This window comes from Pelobates fuscus, chromosome 3 (genome assembly GCF_036172605.1).
Source record: "Pelobates fuscus isolate aPelFus1 chromosome 3, aPelFus1.pri, whole genome shotgun sequence".
Lineage (NCBI taxonomy): Eukaryota > Metazoa > Chordata > Amphibia > Anura > Pelobatidae > Pelobates > Pelobates fuscus.
The window spans coordinates 1,091,651-1,115,828 of record NC_086319.1 but is presented as its reverse complement, the minus strand read 5'-3'; the positions used below and the strand labels follow the sequence as shown (position 1 = coordinate 1,115,828).

The 24,178-nt window shown below is 41.7% G+C and overlaps 1 protein-coding gene across 4 annotated transcripts in view; it reads left to right on the top strand.

Annotated features, from left to right (window-relative positions):
- The window catches only part of EPS8 (EGFR pathway substrate 8, signaling adaptor), a 168,620-nt gene that overhangs the window by 21,812 nt on the left and 122,630 nt on the right, over positions 1-24,178 (top strand). For 3 of the 4 annotated variants that reach the window (XM_063446601.1, XM_063446599.1, XM_063446600.1), the window contains exons 4-6: positions 1,626-1,699; positions 6,830-6,880; positions 12,004-12,071. In XM_063446601.1, coding sequence (XP_063302671.1) covers positions 1,626-1,699; positions 6,830-6,880; positions 12,004-12,071 — 193 coding nt within the window. The remainder of the gene's footprint in view (positions 1-1,625; positions 1,700-6,829; positions 6,881-12,003; positions 12,072-24,178) is intronic. The other variant, XM_063446602.1, reaches the window with a different exon arrangement.

Sequence of the window (24,178 nt, the reverse complement as noted above, 5' to 3'; positions counted from 1 at the left end):
CAGGTGGATGATAGAGCCGCATGTGGACAGGCAGGTGGATGATAGAGCCGCATGTGGACAGGCAGGTGGATGATAGAGCCGCATGTGGACAGGCAGGTGGATGATAGAGCCGCATGTGGACAGGCAGGTGGATGATAGAGCCGCATGTGGACAGGCAGGTGGATGATAGAGCCGCATGTGGACAGGCAGGTGGATGATAGAGCCGCATGTGGACAGGCAGGTGGATGATAGAGCCGCATGTGGACAGGCAGGTGGATGATAGAGCCGCATGTGGACAGGCAGGTGGATGATAGAGCCGCATGTGGACAGGCAGGTGGATGATAGAGCCGCATGTGGACAGGCAGGTGGATGATAGAGCCGCATGTGGACAGGCAGGTGGATGATAGAGCCGCATGTGGACAGGCAGGTGGATGATAGAGCCGCATGTGGACAGGCAGGTGGATGATAGAGCCGCATGTGGACAGGCAGGTGGATGATAGAGCCGCATGTGGACAGGCAGGTGGATGATAGAGCCGCATGTGGACAGGCAGGTGGATGATAGAGCCGCATGTGGACAGGCAGGTGGATGATAGAGCCGCATGTGGACAGGCAGGTGGATGATAGAGCCGCATGTGGACAGGCAGGTGGATGATAGAGCCGCATGTGGACAGGCAGGTGGATGATAGAGCCGCATGTGGACAGGCAGGTGGATGATAGAGCCGCATGTGGACAGGCAGGTGGATGATAGAGCCGCATGTGGACAGGCAGGTGGATGATAGAGCCGCATGTGGACAGGCAGGTGGATGATAGAGCCGCATGTGGACAGGCAGGTGGATGATAGAGCCGCATGTGGACAGGCAGGTGGATGATAGAGCCGCATGTGGACAGGCAGGTGGATGATAGAGCCGCATGTGGACAGGCAGGTGGATGATAGAGCCGCATGTGGACAGGCAGGTGGATGATAGAGCCGCATGTGGACAGGCAGGTGGATGATAGAGCCGCATGTGGACAGGCAGGTGGATGATAGAGCCGCATGTGGACAGGCAGGTGGATGATAGAGCCGCATGTGGACAGGCAGGTGGATGATAGAGCCGCATGTGGACAGGCAGGTGGATGATAGAGCCGCATGTGGACAGGCAGGTGGATGATAGAGCCGCATGTGGACAGGCAGGTGGATGATAGAGCCGCATGTGGACAGGCAGGTGGATGATAGAGCTGCATGTGGACAGGCAGGTGGATGATAGAGCTGCATGTGGACAGGCAGGTGGATGATAGAGCTGCATGTGGACAGGCAGGTGGATGATAGAGCTGCATGTGGACAGGCAGGTGGATGATAGAGCCTGCCTGGATTGGCTGGGTATTGGACATTTTGTTTTGGACATGGCAAATGTATCACTACATCAGGTTACATTAATAAAATGTATTTAAGTATTAAAAGTCGCAGTTAGGATTTCTTTGGTTAGAAACTGTCTCTTGGCTGGGAAATGAAAATATTTTACTACCACGCTGTCAATTTCACTACAGTCTCTCCCAGAACGATTAATGAGCCGTCATTGTCAGCAGATTGTGCTTTCTTACTTTGCTATCTTTTGTTGCCGTTTGAAAGATATAAATATATATATAATGCTTTTTATTAATTCTCACAGCACATACGATTACTCGCCTTCAGTAAAATCCGACCAAGAAAGGACTGGTAAAAGCAGTGCAAAAAGTCTTTATGGTGAGTAAAAAAGAGAATTTTTTTTATCATTTTGATATCCCAAAACGTGCACGTTGCGTTTGTCTTCTGTAGAATAGGTTTTACCAGCTTTTAGTATGTAATAAAGTTACATAGCTGAAAAGAGACTTGCGTCCATCAAGTTCAGCCTTCCTCACATATGTTGTTGCTGTTAATCCAAAAGAAGGCAAAAAACCTAGTCTGAAGCACTTCCAATTTTGCAACAAACTAGGAAAAGAAATTCCTTCTTGACCCCAAAATAGCAGACAGACGTCTCCTTGGATCAAGCAGCTATTACCCAACTAATTAGAAATTATATCCCTGTATGTTATGTTTTTGGAAGCATTTATCCAATTGCAGTTTAAACATCTGTATAGACTCTGATAAAACCACCTCTTCAGGCAGAGAATTCCATATTCTTATTGCTCTTACTGTAAAAAAACCCTTTCCTTTGCCTTAGATGAAATCTCCTTTCTTCAAGCCTAAATGTATTTCTCTTATTTCATTTTACTGAACAGAGTCCAGTACGATACAGGAGCAATCTAACAATGTTATGAATTTGTATATTTAGTGTTCTGTGAACGGTTACACTCTGGGTCTCCCCTTTGGAAAGTAAAACTAAATGTAAACTCCCCTTCAATCCAGCTGCATCATGACATGGGGATAGGGTCGACTCTAGGAACAATATAATGGGGGTGCACTAATAATTTCCACTGGGGCAAGAGGTGTTTTGTCGTGGTGTGGTGCCAGCATTCTGAGTGTGCTGGTGTCTGACACCAAATTTGCACAGAATTCACTTTATCCACCTCCCCTAAACAAGCTAACCCAATTAAAGCCTATCAGTGATTGGCTAGTAATGCCTATTCTCCAGAGCAAAAGAAAAATAACTATAATTTTATTAAATCCCTAATGATAGAACAAACCCCAAAAAGAGTAATATAGTGTGAATAAAGTATAAAGAGAGGAAAAAACCCCAAAAAGAGTAATATAGTGTGAATAAAGTATAAAGAGAGGAAAAAACCCCAAAAAGAGTAATATAGTGTGAATAAAGTATAAAGAGAGGAAAAAACCCAAAAAAGAGTAATATAGTGTGAATAAAGTATAAAGAGAGGAAAAAACCCAAAAAAGAGTAATATAGTGTGAATAAAGTATAAAGAGAGGAAAAAACCCAAAAAAGAGTAATATAGTGTGAATAAAGTATAAAGAGAGGAAAAAACCCAAAAAAGAGTAATATAGTGTGAATAAAGTATAAAGAGAGGAAAAAACCTCAAAAGAGTAATATAGTGTGAATAAAGTATAAAGAGAGGAAAAAACCCAATAAGAGTAATATAGTGTGAATAAAGTATAAAGAGAGGAAAAAACCTCAAAAGAGTAATATAGTGTGAATAAAGTATAAAGAGAGGAAAAAACCCACAAAAAGAGTAATATAGTGTGAATAAAGTATAAAGAGAGGAAAAATCCAAAAAGAGTAATATAGTGTGAATAAAGTATAAAGAGAGGAAAAAACCCCAAAAAGAGTAATATAGTGTGAATAAAGTATAAAGAGAGGAAAAAACCCCAAAAGAGTAATATAGTGTGAATAAAGTATAAAGAGAGGAAAAAACCACAAAAAGAGTAATATAGTGTGAATAAAGTATAAAGAGAGGAAAAACCCCAAAAAGAGTAATATAGTGTGAATAAAGTATAAAGAGAGGAAAAACCCCCAAAAGGTTGTGATTAAAATAGGACTAACTGCTTGGATAAGTATCCATGATAGTTGGGTACAGGCAGAGATTAATATACTCAATACAATGTTGTAAAGTATCTTTTTCAATTGCAACAACTGTTCGATCTGTGTCTGCCACGTACGGGATACTGTCAAATAGGTAAACTCTTGGATATTATCCAAATGAAAGCAATAGAAATCCCCCTTATTGGAAGGTTCGAAGTACCTATGGAAAAAGGGTGTTCCTGGTCACATTTATAAATGTTGATATCTGTATACCTGGGGGTTAACCAACGAGTACATAAATAGAAAAGAAGGATGATGACAGTAAGAATAAAGGGATATTTGGGAATGATGGCAGCAAAACCCAGATTGAATCTGCAACAAACGGGAAAACTAGCAATTCGATGCACTCATCCCAATACAGTGATAAACTAAACTTAAAGGACCACTATAGTGCCAGGGAAACACCCTCAGGGACCCCCTCCCGCCGGGCTGGATGGAGAGTAAAGGGTTAACTTACCTTTATTCCAGCGCCGGGCGGGGAGCTCTCCTCCTCCTCTCCGCCTCCGATCCTCCCTGCGCGCGCATTCAGCTGATCTCCTAGGAAAACATTTAGAATGCTTTCCTATGGACGCTTGCGTGCTCTCACTGTGATTTTCACAGTGAGAATCACGCAAGCGCCTCTAGCGGCTGTCAGTGAGACAGCCACTAGAGGATTTAGAGGCTGGATTAACCCATTTATAAACATAGCAGTTTCTCTGAAACTGCTATGTTTATAAAAAAAAAGGGTTAATCCTAGAGGGACCTTGCACCCAGACCACCTCATTAAGCTGAAGTGGTCTGGGTGCCTATAGTGGTCCTTTAATACATTGGTGAAAGGCAAGCTATAAGTCTGGCTTGCTAAGAGGGGAGAAAATAAGGTTTACTTAGTGCATCAGCGATCCTGACTAACGATATCCGGGTCCTGGGATGACCGTTTGAGTAGCCCAAGTAGAAATCCCTTCCAACACTCTGGTCTTAAACACTAAATGCTGCATCCGTAGTAGCAATAGAAGACCTATCAAAGTGTGCAGGGACATCCCTGTTCCACGTTAAATTAGTCAGACACCTTAGCGAGGAAGAAATCCTTGATGTTATTCTCTAAAGGGGATTAGGTAGCCCTATTCTGACTCAAAGTTACCAATGAAGGCTATAGTAAATATTCAAAAAGGTAAACCTCCCAGTGGGCCCCTCCTTGAAATGAGGAGAGACTAGAGTAAAAAGCAGTTCGCCTAAGTGAAAAGAATCTGCAGTAACTGGAGAACTGGGCCGACGCACCTTTCGGCAACCTAATGGGCCTTTCGGCGACCTAATGCATCTTTGTCAAGAGCTGACTGTCGGATTCCCACGCTGCTTTTTAAACCCAATATGGCACGCCCCTTGGGTCTATGACATCAACAGTAATGACCAATGGTATCCCTACATGGGCGTGTCACTTGAGAAGAGCGACGTGTATCTAATGAGGGAAAAGAATTAACTAATGAAGTGCCAAAAGGCTGAGTTGAAGTCCCATATCAGAGACATTATCTCAATCCCTAAATGGAGCAAGTGTCCAAACGTCCCTCAGTGGGGATTATTAAATAGTATATTCGTTCTAAGAGAGAGGATCATTTGATCGTTATGGGAACACAGACATCATAACGGTATAAATTGATGCCAGAATTCTGGGCTTGTCACTGGGATATCAATAAGAATCTTTTCTGAACAAAAATGAGGGTAAATATAGTGAAGTTACCCTAAATATCGGGCAGACATAAATCAATACATGGGTTCTAATTGTGAGAAAAAAGTAAGCCAATATGATGGTATTTAGTCCCAGTTGTGAAACGATATAAACGGTTCACTTTGAGATCTAAAGTACTATGATCGTGGTGTAAATCACCCTTTTCGATAAAGGTTTCTTATGGATCTCAGTCTATTTTGCTTAACTGGTTATTGTTAATTATCTCTATTAAGGAGATTTTTTTTAGATACATTCCTGATTTACTATCCTGATGTGGGTTTGCCATATTTAAGGACACTACATAAGGGAGCTATCTGCTAAACTGCTCCTTAATTTTTGAAATTCTACATACAGGTACCAATCTAGAGTTATCTACTAAACAGCTGAAAAATCAAAATTAAGAAAACCCTGTGTATTCTGATCTTTCAGTTGTTTAATAGATAACTCCCTTATGTGGACACACCGTTTTGCAGACAATCACAGACATGGACACACAATCACATTCAGTATGCCGCATGTTGTGGCACTCAACTAAAATTTCTATCCTTAGTGCCTCCTTACAAGGGTGGACCGTTCCCAGCTTATCAATAAGTTGGACCGGGCACATATAGATGGCGTTTAGGTAGATTTTATTGGAAAACCATAGAATGTTATGGCTCAGACAGGTTTAATAAAGACTATATATATGTGCCCGGTTTAACTTTCCTCATGATTATATATGCACACAGACACATTCATACACACACACACACACAACCATTCCTAGACATACACGATTTTGGATTTGTTGTTTATTTATTAAGATATCCACTCAGACTCCCTTCCTTTTTATGGAAGGGCTAGAGTGGATCCTCTTCCTGGTGGCCAGTGGCTTGCAGCTGGGATCCTCTTCCTGGTGGCCAGTGGCTTGCAGCTGGTATCCTCTTCCTGGTGGCCAGTGGCTTGCAGCTGGGATCCTCTTCCCGGTGGCCAGTGGCTTGCAGCTGGGATCCTCTTCCCGGTGGCCAGTGGCTTGCAGCTGGGATCCTCTTCCCGGTGGCCAGTGGCTTGCAGCTGGGATCCTCTTCCTGGTGGCCAGTGGCTTGCAGCTGGGATCCTCTTCCTGGTGGCCAGTGGCTTGCAGCTGGAATCCTCTCCCTGGTGGCCAGTGGCTTGCAGCTGGGATCCTCTCCCTGGTGTCCTAGAATTAGAATGATGTGCGGCACTGAGAGTTGAACTATCCCACTGCAGTGCGCACAGCCTATTACTGGTGTACGAATAATATAGGTCCTGCCAGTAAATGTGAAGCCTTGCTTTTTATCTGACCGCCTTTCACAGAATGCCGGAGAACGCAGCTAATAAGCTTTACTGGTTGCCCAGAGTTATGATGCTCCGTGGGGTTTAAGTGGGTCAGTCACCAAATTCCTACTAAGTTGTGGGGGTGCAAGGTTTTTATCTATTCATAATCTGACATAGAGTGCAAACAATTTGGCTTCCAGGTAAATGACTCATTCGAACCCTTAAAATCGGGGACCTGTGCCAGGGTGTAGGATTGATTCCCCTTTTTAACTGCAGTGGGTCAGTTCCACTAGTGTCCACAAAGTGTGGCAGCTAGTTTGTGGTAAGACGTGTCTGTTTGCGTTACTCCTGAATTAAGATCCTGTGCTTTTCTACCTTCTGATAGGAGGAGACGGGATATTTTTCTTTCGATCTTCATCCAAACACAAAAAGAAAGGTAGAATGCAATGCTTGCGTTGTGTGTGCTCATTATGTGTAGTGTATTTGCATGGAGTTGCTGTGTTTTCGTGTCTGTGTAAACCCCAGTCTCTCAGTCCTAGCTTGAAAGGTTGAAAAATGAATTCTGCATTAACTCCTGCAAGTAAGAATGAGAAAATAAAAAAGCTTTAAAAAGTAGTAAACCTCCTATTTATTCCAGCGCCAAGACTGGCTCCTCGCTGCAGCCTGACCCTTCCACCATATCTCTGGTCCAATACAATGTTTCTCATAGAGAAGCACTGTGGCCCTATTTCTGCCTGAATAGCCACACTCCACCAATCCGATGTTTGTCAGAGAAGCACTGTGGCCCTATGGTGCCTGAATCTCCCTCTCCACCAATCCAATGTTTCTCATAGAGAAGCACTGTGGCCCTATGGTGCCTGAATAGCCACACTCCACCAATCTGATGTTTGTCAGAGAGAAGCACTGTGGCCCTATGGTGCCTGAATAGCCACACTCCACCAATCTGATGTTTGTCAGAGAGAAGCACTGTGGCCCTATGGGGCCTGAATCTCCCTCTCCACCAATCCGATGTTTCTCATAGAGAAGCACTGTGGCCCTATGGTGCCTGAATAGCCACACTCCACCAATCTGATGTTTGTCAGAGAGAAGCACTGTGGCACTATGGTGCCTGAATAGCCACACTCCACCAATCTGATGTTTGTCAGAGAGAAGCACTCTGGCCCTATGGTTCATGTGCCAGAATAGCCACTGTAACGGCACCCCCAGGCATAAAAGGGGGTTAACAACCGTTTAGGCGATATTCCCCTTTCAGATGCACAGGCAGCTACTGCAATCACCAATCTCCCGAACTGCAAACACACAAATTCTCCAACTCCCGAACTGGAACCATACGAATCCTCCAACTCACGAACAGGAAACACACGCATGCTGTTAAACAGCCGAACAGGAAAGACCATACCAACAGCTTACACTCCTGGCAGTCGCACTGTAACCGCATACAATCCAATTCCCCCCAAGAACGAGACGACACTTTGTTTGAGGATCAAGCAGAACTGATTTACTGGGGCTACCTGCCCGGCTTTTATGCAGGTCTCCCACCTGCTGGACACTCCCCTAGGGGACCAGATGGGAAACTGGGACACAAAGGGTAAAAGGACCAATCACAAGCTTACACATTTAAACAAATCCCACAATGCATTGCAATCCCTCCTCTGTCCTGGAGATAATTGGGAAGTAATCCAGTTATCTCCAAGGACAGAGGCAAAACTCCATTAGCCACATGTTGGCAAAAATACTTAAAATTACAGTGTTACAATTACTGTATAAAACATATACATTCAACATATCCCCAGATAGCTTAGATCTAAGCGCACATTATTACCGAATGGCGCTCAGATCATATACATACAGGTCAATCGTCACGGAGCCAAAGTCTTTCCTATAGTCTTTTGGTATACGAATGGGCTCCATGGCTTAGCTATCTGGGGTAACACTGCTCACATAGGAAAAATAAAAGGTTTTTAATGCAGGGCCATAGTCCAGCGGCAAGAGGTGGGCAACCAGGCTCCTCCAGTGGCCAGTGGCGAGGTTGGTTCCGCCACAGCCACACTTAACCGAACCAATGTTTTTCACTGAGAAAAGTTGAATCCAGTGTTTATCAATGGGAAGCATTAGACGAGTTTGTCTTCATGCTGTGATCAAAGATTTTCAATTTTTAGCATTTTTTTTTTTCAATATATTATTAATGACTTGCTCCAGTACAGAGTAAGCCACGATAACCATAAATGATATTGCAGATAAAATCTAACATATAACATGAGCATCATCTGTAGAATCCGTTCAACCCTTGGGAGTCACAAGTTCAATTTCTAGCAGTGTTGACTCAGCCCTTCATCCTTCCGATGTGTACCATAGTAAAATCCAGGACGTACGTGGAAACCAGAGAATATCTGAATGTACCTTTACTGGTTAAATACTCTGTTAATATTATTTTGTAAATTTAAAGGGACACTATAGTCACCAAAACAACTTTAGCTTAATGAAGCAGTTTGTGTATTGATCATGTCCCTGCAGTTTCACTGCGCAATTCTCTATTTATGAATTAAATCACTTTATTTCTGCACCCTAGTCACACCTCCCTGCATGTGACTTGCACACTTCCTGTAACGAGTTATTCTTATTATCAGCGCCACTTATATAGCGCCAACAGATTCCGTAGCGCTTTACAATATATCTAATGTTTATACTTCCTTTATTGCAAATTCTTATATTCATCCCATGGATACCAATGTTGGGTGTTTGTGGCCAGCTCTTCCCAGGGAGGCTATGGTGTCCTATGCTGCCTTGATCTCTTCTATCCTTTCAAACCAACTCTGTGTAGAGGGCATGTCTGGCATCTTTCAGAGGGCAGGTATAAGCAGCATTCATCTACATCTACAGTCTTCTGCAAGATAAAGGGCCTTTCTCCTAAGCCCAGACCTTCTGTTACCACAAATGTCTGTGGATGATCCTGTCAACAGTATACTGCCTTTTTCTCTGAGGTCCAGGGGACAAATACTTCAAAGTAAGTCAAGATGTTACTCATGGAAGTACTATTTTTTTCCCCCATTTTCTTTTCCTTTGAAGTTGGTTGGCAGTAACATTTATTTATTTATTGTGTTTGGGGTCCGGTTATCTCACAGATGTTTACGCATCACCAGCTCAAGGAAAATGTTCAGATCCTTTTAAATTTCTTGAAAGGGGAAAAGCTCCTGATTCAGAAAGAGGCGAACGAGTCTAAAAATGTTCTAAGTCCAGCATAAATACCAGTAGATTTATTACAAGCACTTAAAAATTGAGGTGCTCGATTGTTTGAAGAGTCTGTTACAAGGAAAATACTGTTTGGCAAAAATAGACTTGAAGGACAAATACAAAACAATCCCAATACGCCAAGATCAGTTTTCTGGGTCTGTGCATCATTGAAAGAAATAGATGACAATACCAACCTGAAGGGTGGAATTTATTGGACTTATTAACACAAATGTATAGTTTGACAAAGAAGTAAAAAATAATTTGAAAATCTATCAGGTTACTTATAGTATTGAGAATTTTAGTGTTGTGAATCTCATGTCTGCTTCAATTTAGCTGGTTATTTAAAGCAGTGGTACATTTTCGAGGTATTCAAAGGGCAAACATCTACAAAGAGGCCATTCTTACTCAGACAAAATATCCCTGCCCATAGAATTAATTGAGATGTTGAAACAAGTTGACTCTTGGAATTGGAGGGCCATTTTCCTTTAATATCCAGAAGTTATGAAGTTGAATGCAAGCTTAGTTGCACAAGGCACGCACTGTGGAGAAATCTCAAAAGAGGAACATGGTTGAAAAATAAAATCTTCATTTAGATTGCCTAGAGTTGCTGAAGGTTCCTTTGTGTTACAAAGTCAGGTGAAGGTCAAAGCCCAATGTTACGAATGTACATCTTTTTGGCATTTATTCTAGGCCTGTTGAATGTAGTAGCAGACTAGAATTGGAGACATCTACAGGATTGCTAAATACACATGCATGTTAAGATGTTGAACCAATTATGCAGACCGTTTTGAAATGGATCTTTGATTCTTTAAATCACCAGTTGCAGAAGTTCTTCAGTTGACGCTTAGACCTAGATGCAATGGGTCTAGATTTATTTATTTATCGCAAGGCTGGCCTTACAAGTACAATGCCAATAAGCAACACTTGTACTAATAACACCCATGCGACCAACACAACCTTGGTTCCCACATCTTCACAAGATGAGAATGAATTCCCAAATTGGAAAGACATTCTGAGAGATTCGCAAGACCGATCTCTTCCTTTGATTCAAGAAAGTCAACCAACATTGATCGCTTGGACAAAATGGTTTTAACTGGGGATTTTAATTATCAATGTAAGATCTCATTTGGTTTGCAAGCTCAAGTCTCCGTCAATGATCATAAGCTTTATATACTTCTGTTTTTAGCAAGGCAAAGCTTACAAGACCATCAATGTGCACAGGTATTTTGGCTACTTGTGTTTTATTAAACAATCTGGTGGGAAGACTTACTTTGGTTTGCAGACCAATGAAAGTTCCCATCTGAAGAGATCACTGCCACTGGGGATGATGTTAATTCATCTTCTCTTTATTTCAGTCTTGGGAAGATGACGAATCTTCAACCCCTTAAGGACACATGACATGTGTGACATGTCATGAGTCCCTTTTAGTCCAGAAGTTTGGCCCTTAAGGCACCATGTTATGTCTTATTTTGGTCAAACAAATCTCGGATGTCAAAGCTTTGGATATTTATAACAGAAGGTTTACACTGAGGCGTTAATTTTACCATTTCAAAAGAAATATAATATCAATTAAGTTTTTTTCTTTTTTTTCTTTGTGACTTAAATAAATAAAAAAAAAAAAATGTATTAAAGGCTGGAGGCAAGTATTATCCCACCTCTTTAACCCCTTAAGGACCAAACTTCTGGAATAAAAGGGAATCATGACATGTCAGACACGTCATGTGTCCTTAAGGGGTTAAAGGGAAACTGTAGTGCCAGGAAAACACTGGCCTCCCCCACTCCGAGGTGCAGAAGGGGTTAATAATCACTTACCTGGGTCGAGGTCTGCTCCGTCCACGCTCAACCCCCGCCGCAGGCAGGAGACCTAATGTGTGTGCGAGGCAATGGCTGTGCGCGCTTTAGGATTTCCCCCTTAGAAAAGCTTTATTCAATGCTTTCCTATGGGGATTCCGGCGACATTTCTAATACTCTCCAGAACATGGTCTCATTCCAAAGACTGTGTTCTTGGATCTGTTTATAAAGGGTCATGTGAACATCTTCAGTGCTGATTGGTGGACTTAAGATTCCTTTACTTTTTTTTTGCAACTTTTATTTGATGCTCTGCAGATTAATAATTACATTTATAGTTATAAATAAATAAATCTGACATTTTTATAGCTGTGATTCTGGAATACAATGCAGATTTATTAATGAATTTATTTTGTAACCATATGTGAGATGGTGGAATGGAGTTAAAGTATTTTCACAGATGTCTTGGCTGTTGTTTTCTTTTTCTTCTGTTTTAAGTCTTGTTTGTTTGACTTAAGTCTATTTTTTTTTTCTTTACAGAACAAAGGAGAAACTATGCTCGCGATACATCCAGCATCATATCGGACCGCTCCCAGTATCACGTCGAGGTAATATCTTCACCATTCAATGATTGATTTTAATAAGCCCAGAATATTGTGCCGGACCTAACATGCCATTTACACCATTTACCCCCATTTCTTACATGCCTTTAGCTTGGTGACCCCCAAGTTACCATATTTAAATCCAGTCTTCCATCTTAATAATAATGATAATAATAAATAAGTTTGCAAAACCCTTTCATTCGAATCTGCCCTGTGCCAGAGGTGCTGTAATAATCAGTTTATTAGGGGCGCTTGCATTGGAAATTGCTTGGAATAAATAGAGGGACTTGGGGTAAACGGAGACCATGACATTGGGAGAATGAGTGGGATGATTGGATCTGGCTGTCAATATGAATTGTGGGAAATAGGGGACAGGTGCAGTAATGGAACCGGCAATGAATATGGACTGGGGTGGTTGGGGGTAATGGAACCGGCCATGATTATGGACTGGGGTGGTTGGGGGTAATGGAACCGGCCATGAATATGGACTGGGGTGGTTGGGGGTAATGGAACCGGCCATGAATATGGACTGCGGTGGTTGGGGGTAATGGAACCGGCCATGAATATGGACTGGGGTGGTTGGGGGTAATGGAACCGGCCATGAATATGGACTGGAGTGGTTGTAGGTAATGGAACCGGCCATGAAAATGGACTGGGGTGGTTGGGGTTAATGGAACTGGCCATGAATATGGACTGGGGTGGTTGGGGGTAATGGAACCGGCCATGAATATGGACTGGGGTGGTTGGGGGTAATGGAACCGGCCATGAATATGGACTGGGGTGGTTGGGGGTAATGGAACCGGCCATGAATATGGACTGGGGTGGTTGGGGGTAATGGAACCGGCCATGAATATGGACTGGGGTGGTTGGGGGTAATGGAACCGGCCATGAATATGGACTGGGGTGGTTGGGGGTAATGGAACCGGCCATGAATATGGACTGGGGTGGTTGGGGGTAATGGAACCGGCCATGAATATGGACTGGGGTGGTTGGGGGTAATGGAACCGGCCATGAATATGGACTGGGGTGGTTGGGGGTAATGGAACCGGCCATTAATATATGGACTGGGGTGGTTGTAGGTAATGGAACCGGCCATTAATATATGGACTGGGGTGGTTGTAGGTAATGGAACCGGCCATTAATATATGGACTGGGGTGGTTGTAGGTAATGGAACCGGCCATGAATATGGACTGGGGTGGTTGGGGGTAATGGAACCGGCCATGAATATGGACTGGGGTGGTTGGGGGTAATGGAACCGGCCATGAATATGGACTGGGGTGGTTGGGGGTAATGGAACCGGCCATGAATATGGACTGGGGTGGTTGGGGGTAATGGAACCGGCCATGAATATGGACTGGGGTGGTTGGGGGTAATGGAACCGGCCATGAATATGGACTGGGGTGGTTGGGGGTAATGGAACCGGCCATGAATATGGACTGGGGTGGTTGGGGGTAATGGAACCGGCCATGAATATGGACTGGGGTGGTTGGGGGTAATGGAACCGGCCATGAATATGGACTGGGGTGGTTGGGGGTAATGGAACCGGCCATGAATATGGACTGGGGTGGTTGGGGGTAATGGAACCGGCCATGAATATGGACTGGGGTGGTTGGGGGTAATGGAACCGGCCATGAATATGGACTGGGGTGGTTGGGGGTAATGGAACCGGCCATGAATATGGACTGGGGTGGTTGGGGGTAATGGAACCGGCCATGAATATGGACTGGGGTGGTTGGGGGTAATGGAACCGGCCATGAATATGGACTGGGGTGGTTGGGGGTAATGGAACCGGCCATGAATATGGACTGGGGTGGTTGGGGGTAATGGAACCGGCCATGAATATGGACTGGGGTGGTTGGGGGTAATGGAACCGGCCATGAATATGGACTGGGGTGGTTGGGGGTAATGGAACCGGCCATGAATATGGACTGGGGTGGTTGGGGGTAATGGAACCGGCCATGAATATGGACTGGGGTGGTTGGGGGTAATGGAACCGGCCATGAATATGGACTGGGGTGGTTGGGGGTAATGGAACCGGCCATGAATATGGACTGGGGTGGTTGGGGGTAATGGAACCGGCCATGAATATGGACTGGGGTGATTGGGGGTAATGGAACTGAAACTAATCGAAATGTGGGTATGCAGAGAACTTTTAAAGTGTCTGCAAAGATAACAGATTTTACCAATATGATTTTAAACAAAGTGTGTGAAAAACACTTGTAAGAACATACACTGTGAACCCAAATGGTAATAGATATAAGGTAATAGATATAAGGTGCAAAACATGAAAAATATATTTGCACTCCTTAGTAGATCAAATAATCTACAGAACAGACACAAACTAGTGCAATACAGCAAATAGTAAATCAAACAAGAAAAATGTTTGTAGGAATATCACTCACAATTCTGGAGTAGTTATAGTACCTCTCCGGACTCACAGGCTCAGGGAGGATCAGACACTTGAGATCGTTGGATCCAAGTAGTAGAGGTTCATGGAACCGGCCATGAATATGGACTTGGCTGGTTGGGGTACCTGGTGTAATGGAACCGGCCATGAATATGGACTTGGCTGGTTGGGGTACCTGGTGGTGATGGAACTGCCCATGAATATGGACTTGGCTGGTTGGGGTACCTGGTGGTAATGGAACCGGCCATGAATATGGACTTGGCTGGTTGGGGTACCTGGTGGTAATGGAACCGGCCATGAATATGGACTTGGCTGGTTGGGGTACCTGGTGGTGATGGAACTGCCCATGAATATGGACTTGGCTGGTTGGGGTACCTGGTGGTGATGGAACTGCCCATGAATATGGACTTGGCTGGTTGGGGTACCTGGTGTAATGGAACCGGCCATGAATATGGACTTGGCTGGTTGGGGTACCTGGTGGTAATGGAACCGGCCATGAATATGGACTTGGCTGGTTGGGGTACCTGGTGGTGATGGAACTGCCCATGAATATGGACTTGGCTGGTTGGGGTACCTGGTGGTGATGGAACTGCCCATGAATATGGACTTGGCTGGTTGGGGTACCTGGTGGTAATGGAACCGGCCATGAATATGGACTTGGCTGGTTGGGGTACCTGGTGGTGATGGAACTGCCCATGAATATGGACTTGGCTGGTTGGGGTACCTGGTGGTGATGGAACTGCCCATGAATATGGACTTGGCTGGTTGGGGTACCTGGTGGTAATGGAACCGGCCATGAATATGGACTTGGCTGGTTGGGGTACCTGGTGTAATGGAACCGGCCATGAATATAACATGCAGAGTGCGCAGTTTGAGTGTAAATCTCTTAGATGCTGTTAAACACCCGTGTAAAATCTCCTTAACACACACCAAAATACTACAACAGCAATATATGCAATAGGTGGAGAAATAGATCACTTCTCTAAGGCTCGGTATGAATGATTCTCTATAGGGAAAACAAACACAATAGTGCAGACCTATCTGTACATAATACAAAAAGAAAAGTCCTGCGCTCACTCCCATCACTCCTGGGCGGCAGCAACGACCACAGTACACATCAGCCCCAATATATAGTAAAAACCAAAGAGAAAAAAAAATTACCTGCGCTCTCTCCTTAATCCCTATGTATATTTAGACAAATGAAGGTTATTTAGTTGCTCCAATGGCCATTGGAGGGATGCCCGCCTGCCAACGTCAAGGCAGACCCCCCTAGGCAGGTCCTACACTGACCCTTCACTTTGCTTCCTTGAGCTTCTAGCAAATATATCTCTAATGATACAGAGAGGGGTATTTTTTCTATACACCCCTATATACTTATTAACCCTTAATAGGGAACACATGGGATGGGCGGCAGCATTGTAACCAGGCTGTGTGATACAATATACATGGGGATTAAGGAGAGAGCGCAGGTAACTTTTTTTCCTTTGGTTTTTACGATCTGTACATAAGACTATAGACCAATAGTAGCATATAATCACAGTCACAAACTTAGAACCAGTTAATGGCACAGTCAGCGATTTTTGTAAATCCTGATTCCTCTTCTAGAAGATGTCTTGCAAGTATTTTAACGCTATATCAATGGGGAAAAAGCTAGATCATAATACAGAAAAAGGGGAATGCACTTTCCCTAAAATAGGGATACCCTCTGTCAATAAATATGGGAACCACTGCGCTGCGTACCACAACCACCTACAAAAAACATTAAACTTTTTGTTCAAAAATAAAAACCAACCAATAAAAGTTAAAAATATAATGTATTGATCCTTGTGTATATACAAGGCTATTCTTTACAGCAATATTTGCAATTTCTGTTAATATCAGAAAAAAAATAAACAAATACATTTAAAACTGGGGAAAAAACTGCAAACATTTTTTATAAAATTTTAATATAAGAAAAAAAATTACTGGGGCTTGCACTTCCCTGTAATAACGTCCTCTGTCCTCTGTACCCTGTCAGGCTTTCCAGCAGTTTATAAGGGAGTTTAGTACAAATAAATAAAATAGGTTTTACTTCACCTGTTCAGAGCCTGTTTTTTAAATCGATTACCTTCTCTAGTCAGTGTGAACTTGATTTTGTGAGGAGGCTTAACCTATCATGCGCCCAAGAACGCTACTCTAGGAGAGCTGCAATTAAACGGAAAGCAGAAGGAACATAACCCTATGCCCAGAGAGAGGAGATACAAGAGCCGGAGAATATATATAAGAAAGCAATAAATGTAGCTGCACTCACAGTTGGAGATTAAAATCTTCAATGCTTTATTCAGTTCACTAAAAAAGGATCAGCGTTTTAGTAACGTGTATAACAATATAACGTGCATACGAAAGTGATTAGAAGGGCTTAGAGCCTAAGGCCTAATCAGTGCTGAAGAATAAAGAAGGAATGATGAATAAACAAATAGAATAGCTGATTCAGCCCTTATAGAACGTTACCAAAATTGTATAGAGAACAACCAATGCTAAGCTATAGGAGAAATCGGAACCTTAAGGATCTTTTAGTTCACACTAATCCCAGCAAAAGCTATCTACCATCTAAGAGCCATCAAAACCGTGGCTCCGTTCGCTGTCTTGGCTGCGTGACATGCAGCCATATGGTACCCATTCGTATTTTCAGTCATCCCCACACAAACAAAAAATATGAGATCAAGCATACTATTACCTGCTAAACCACGCATGTGATATACAAGTTGACCTGTCCATGCGGTCTCTCATATATCAGAAAAACTGAAACCGCCTTGTGCGAAAGGATAAGAGGACATAGATCCAGCGCAAGGCTTGCCTGTAGAGACGGGAAAACGGACAAGCCAGTGGCAAAACATTTTTTACATCAAAACCATCCACTGGCTGCACTGAAGTTTACAGGTATCGAGCACGTACCCATATCTTTGAGAGGCGGCGACCGTGGCAAGCTATTACTGAACCGAGAGGCATACTGGATCTACGAACTGGGCACTCTTCACCCCAAGGGACTAAACAAAACTATCCCCTTTTTTTCATTTTTACTTTTTTTTTTATTTTATCATTATTCTTTTCTGAGCTGTATCTCATTTTTCATGAGCCATACTGTACGAGTTTTAGACGCTTTTGATGTGTTCCTCTGCTTGCTGCTGATTTTATAGCCCTTGGTTTTGCATTTTTTTTTGTATATGTTTTATAGCACTCTGATACCCAGCCATTACAAAAAAATATATATAAATTATTTATATATATATATATATATATATATATATATCATTATTTTTTGAATAGGTATTTTATATTAATTTGGTTAATTTACGAGTTTGTTTTTCTTTTTGACAAAATTGGGAATATTCTATGATTAGAAGGTAACTCGTATCTCCATACTGAGATGACTATTCTTTATAGTAGAAAAAATGTTTTCCCAAAAACTTTTGGCTAGGTTATCATAAAGTTGAGTGCTTTTTTTATTTATTGATGTTTAGTAATGTATGAGCATCTGTTATTTGAAGCACTAGTCACTTTGTTTCCAACACGTTTTGCACTTTATAGCTAATACTATAATCACTTAATGCACTTTATTTTTCCAGCACTGTCACTTGAAATGCAGTATTAGTCCCTTATTATGCAGGGACAGCACACTTTAATGTTGTGCTTTAGCACTCGATATTTTAACAGTTCTATAAGGGCCGAATCAGCTATTCTATTTGTTTATTCATCATTCCTTCTTTATTCTTCAGCACTGATTGTGCCTTAGGCTCTAAGCCCTTCTGATCACTCTCGTATGCACGTTATATTGTTATACACGTTACTATAGGAATGTTTGCACGCAATGACGTCACCTAGGGGGCGGAGCTATCACACGCATGCGCCCGGCACTCAGCAGAACGCTGATGGCTACACACCTCACCTGGGGTAAGTTAGTTACTTTATATTCACTCATGTTTCCAATTTAGCACGTATATATTTGAGTTTTTTTTGTCTCTATTTGTGTTTTGATCCTGAGGAAAGTCCACAAGCTGGACTGAAACGTTGATCCTTTTTTAATGAATTGAATAAAGCATTGAAGATTTATTGCTTTCTTGGATATTTGAACCTTGGCTGGCACCCGGCAATGACATTTTGTACCCTTATAGCTTGAGTGCAAGGATTCTTCCTGTGTGATATCTCTATCTATATATCAGTGGGGTCAGGGGTCAGAGACAGCCAATTACAGCCAGAGGACCAAACTTCTGGAATAAAAGGTAATCGTGACATGTCACACATGTCATGTGTCCTTAAGGGGTTAAACCCAAATTACCCTTTTGCCAGTGCCCTGTCGTGGTTTCCCCTAGCTGGTTATCCGAGAGTGTGTTCCTGATCGTGTGTTTTCCGGTATTTGACTTTGGCTTCGTTTTGACTTCTGGCTATCCTCATCGTTGCATCTCATTCTGTGTCCCTGACCGCGGCTAGTATTTTGACTATTCTCAGGTACGTTAAGTCCGGCCATTCTCTGGTCCGCTTAGACTTTATCCTTAGTCTTTAGGTGTGATACAATTCTCTGTGCTGGATCAACTATAATCCTGACAGTGTCTTTAATATCCGGAACTACAGCAGAATTCCATTGACGTGGAAGAGCCATAATTCAGGTGTTGGCGTGATTATGGAGTTGTCAATAAGTTTAATCAAAGTAAGAATGTTATCCCAGTAAGACTTTTAGTGTTGATAGTGAAGACTTGAATGTATGGTATATTAAGGGAATACAATTTGGAACTAAAGTATAAAAGGAGGGGAAAAAGCGTAGGGGTAAGGAAATTAATCGAAACCAAACCTGACAGAGAAATGTAATAATTACTAACAAAAAAACAAAAGCAAGAAATCTGGTCATAAGAAGTAGGAAAACAAACCTGTCTCCTTTTTTAATTCCCATATTTGTTGGAGAGAAGAAGTAAGGAAATATAAAATATATCAGATGGCCGACACCGGAATAGAGCTAGTCTTGGGTGCATGATATGTACACACAGACTAGAGAAGGTAATTGATTTAAAACGGGTTCTTAAATGAACAGGTGAACTGCAGAACACTAGCACACTAGCAATTAACTTCCTACCAATTAAAAATAAACTGAGCAACATGTGACTCACAGTAACCTTTATAAAGACCCTTTCATTCTGTTACGGTATATCATTGACACCGCCTAGTGAAGGCGAAACGCGTTAGAGCCAAGGTTACTACTGGAAAAGACATTCTCACTACCCTGATTCACTCATTAAAGGAATTAAAAGCTATTAAAATAGCTGGAAAGCCAGACAGAGGATGTTATTATAGGGAAGCGCAAGCCCCACTTATTTTTTCTTATATTGAATTTTTATAATTTTTTTTTTTTTTTTTTCAGTTTTAGAATGTTTGTATTTTGTTGTTGTTGATATTAACAGAAATTGCAAACCTTGCTTTAAAGAATACATATATATATATATATATATATATATATATATATATATATATATATATATATAAAAAATAATCTATCTATATTCTGTATTCTGTATATTTTCCCACTCATTTAAGTTAGAGGTATTTTCCTAGTAGGACTAGTGGCCTCCCTCATAGTTCCACCCCTTTCCCTTCCCCACTTTTTTTTTTTTTTTTCTTTTTGCTCCCCTAATTTTTACTTCTAGAACATGATACTGTATAATGTGGAATCGAATTTGTAAATGGATGCACTGACATGGTTTGGAGTGTTTCATAGCCCATTCACAATATATATGGTAGTAAAGTATCAAGGAGTCCTCCACAGAAATTTTAGCAAATCCTTTTATTGGTCTAGTAAAATATTAAACATTTAAAATACAAAAAAATTATAAATAATAAATAAATATCAAATCTGGGATGTAGTAAATACAAAATACTCCTCTTAAAACTGGGAAGATTGCCACCAACTTCCTTCTTCCGAAACACTTCTTTTGCCTTGGACCACATGTTGCGTTCCAGTTTCAGAGTGCTGGTCATGTCACTTCTTGTTGGAATGCATTCTGCGTTTCACCGGGGCACGAACTTGGTCATGTTTCTTTCTCACTTTGCACCATGATGTTTCACGTGCGGCTTTGTTCGTAACTTTATGACTTTTTATATGCATTTGCATTCCACACATAAAATACGTCTCTTTCCAATATAAGTATGCACTTCTATAGTACTGCAATGTAGAAAATGATACGTGCAACATGTGATTTTTTTAATAACAAAAAGGCGCACCTTCAGTGGTCTATCATGTTTTGAAAGACATTCATAAAATAAAGGTGCTCACATATAAAAGTCACCATGCAGATATTTTGCATTCCAAAGGTACAAAGTTCTGAACAAAGCTGCATGTAGAATGCAAAATGCGTTCCAAAGAGCAACGTCAGGGCGCAAAGCGATGAGGAACCAACCCGACAAAGTCCGTGCCACCAGATGCCTTCCAACAAGAAGACCAATCACGTCGGAAGTGACAGGACCACCGCTCCCAAACCAGAACTTGGGTGGAAGGACTTGGCTGTACGTAATGCTGTTACGGTTTGTATTTCACTTTGATAGTATTATGACTTCATATTCATTTGTTGGGTATATTATAAGGGTTTATTTCTGTAAAATCATATTTTATATATTGTTTGCAAAGCATTCTCCTTTAAATAATCAAAACAATCATGAGAACAGACTGGAGGCTGCCATTTTTGTTTCACTTTCTGCAGGTTTTCTGGTCCAGGACCCGGGTTTAACATTGTTCTGTCTTCTCATTGGCTGAGGGAATTTGGGGAGAGGGTGGTCAAATGGTTTTCCATATCTTCTTGCAGCCCTTGTCCAAATTTCAGTATCCTACACAGGTTTACTGGCTAAGCTGTGACAGTGGGGAGAGCAGGAGTGTGAAAGGCTTAACTTTACCCTCCAAGAGGGCACAATCTAATGCCAAACTAATCCCCAAATCCTAACTACTCTAATCTGCTGCCACCAACCAGACGTTACATGAGCATCCTGGTTACCTCCTTAAATTTAGCACCAAAACAAGTGGAAGTACCTGCCTTAACTTTTTTTTTTTTCTTTTCATATTATAGTAAAGATTTAGCAATTTAAACCGTAATCTAATTCAAACAAGGCCCAGTAAGGGCACACAATGCTCTCTCCATGTTAAATGCCAGATGCAAAGGGCTGAGCTTATTGCGACTGACAGGGAGCTAAGATGGAGGCGCCCAGTTGCAGGATAAACTGGTCTGGATTTATAAATGTAATTTTACATGTTTGTTAAATATAGGGACCAGTAAACATAATACTCAAAATCTGAGTAACTTTTTTTTTTCTTAATTCCTAACAAAGAGAATCCTAAACTTACAAAGACTTGGCAATGCAGTTTCTCCGATTAGTTAACTATAATATACTTTATAATCTTTAATATACAGAGTCAATTCTTGCCTGCCCCAAGCCCTCTCACTCCAGATCACTTGGCAGGACACGTTAATAATGCCCATCAATCACAACGGACAAGGTCTCTGCCACTTTGCTGCTTAGTAAATGTCCAAATTCTGCCGAGACTGCATACCACATATACCGTTTTGTAATAGTGTGCTATCTGTGCTCCGGGATCTGCAGGTGTGTATCCTCCTAGAATGTTATCCCACGTGTGGGCTCATTGGGTAGGAAAAAAAAAACTATGGTTTAGGATGGGTTTATTTCCCATATCGGCTTGTTGCCACATTTTAGATTTTAAATCCTGAATTAATGACTCTGGTTTGAATGCAGTTGCATTTGGCAAAAAGAAGCCTTTTGAAGGAGGCCTCTTCCTGTATTTACCTTCTGTTGGCAATGAATGTCCCTCGCAGATTCCTACACACAGTGTGAAGATGCTCTGTAGTCTCTGAAGAAGCATGGTTTATACACCGCTTGGGGAAAATTCTAGGAGCCGTATTCTTAGTGCATATTACTGCACTTTTCTGTTGGCAGATTTGTCTGCCAGCCCTCCAGTTAGTTGCATTAATTCACACATTTAACACCACTTTTACCCTGACTCAGAATGCAGCTCTAGTGTAACGATTTATTCTGTCTAGAACTTGCGTCATTTGGAAGGAGCACTGGTGGTGTTGTGCGCTCAGTTTTGATGCACTCAGATGTTTTGGAGACTCCAGTGATCCTACCTAACACTTTATCCCCTTCTGCCGTATTACTGTGCCCTTTTTTGTTTCCTTGTTGGCCTGATATCACATATTTTTTTTTAATCTAGTGTTCCTTCTGGTCCCGACCTCCGCTTATCAAGTTTGTAATTGTCTGTTATCCCTGGTCGGCATGTATTTTTTTTTTTTTTTTTTTTAATTAATGCCAAAGAATGAAAACAGGCAGTACATCACATTTTGATTTACACATTATTCATCAAATTAGCAGCCTTTATAATATCCGTTATCATTATAAGCATTCATATTGAAACATTTGCATGTTGCTTTAACATTCAGCTTCCAGTTTAGCTTATACTGAACTAGCTTACAATTGGGGTGTACTACCTTATTTATCCGTTGTGTTATTCATTTTGCTTCTTTAACCATAACATAAACAAGCACAGACAAAGAAAAAAACAAAAAGCAGAAACACCGTTGTCCTGGTTGTCCTCCACATTACCGATTTACCTATTTACATGCTTCTCTTTATTGGCTCTACCCACCTCATGTAGAGCATGCTCCATTCAGAAATCTTACCTTATTTTACCTTTTTATTTTTTATCAGCTAAAGCACCTGATTAATCATCCAGCTGGGCCATTCTTTTTATATTTGTCAAGGCATCCATTAAGTTCACTGGCCATCTTTTCAGATGCGCTAATCCTATTCAGCTTGGCGTATACTACTTCATCTGAAGGGATGGCTTTCTTCTTCCAATTACTTGCTAAAGCTATTTCTGCTACCATAAGAATATTTAAAATGACTTTTCTATGGGCATGATTATTAATCCCTGGAATAATGTGGAGTACAAATTCTCCGCATGCAAGGGGATAGCAAGCTTTGTCTTGTCATAAATCAAATTCTGAATTCGTTTCCAAAACTCTCTTAAATAGGGACACTCCCAAAAAATATGCAGCATAGATCCTGCTTCTTTTTCGCACCTCCAGCATAACCCTAATGAATCAGCATACATGCGTGCTAATCTTTGCGGTACCAAGTACCACCTCATTGTCACCTTACAATAGCGATAAGCTACGTGAGGCTTGCTTGGTACCGAACTTAGCTAAGTGCCAGTCTTTCCTAGAATATTCATTATCCCATTGTATCATGTATTTTAGTTTATCTGGTGGTGCAGCACTTTCCGTCAGTGCATTATAACACCAGGAAAAGGGTTTAACAGATTTGTGTGACCAAAACAAATTCTGGTGTAGATAAAGTATTTAGCTCAGTATATGGATTGTCCAAAGTATGTGCCTTTATTATATTCTTGATCCTTAAATACACAAACAGGTCTTTAGCTTCCAAATGTAATTCTTTTTGAAGATCAGGAAATAGCTTTACTTGTGGCCCATTCATTAAGTTGCCCATTTGTCTTACCCCCGTTCTCTTTCCACCTTCTCATCTGAAGGTCCAAAGAGAGGGCCGCTAATGCCGTTATTGGTGCAGCTGTAAACATCCGTTTTGAATTTATTACATATGGACACCATTTTTTCCATAAACTTAGCAAGAGTTTTGTACTTTGTAACATAGATTTTA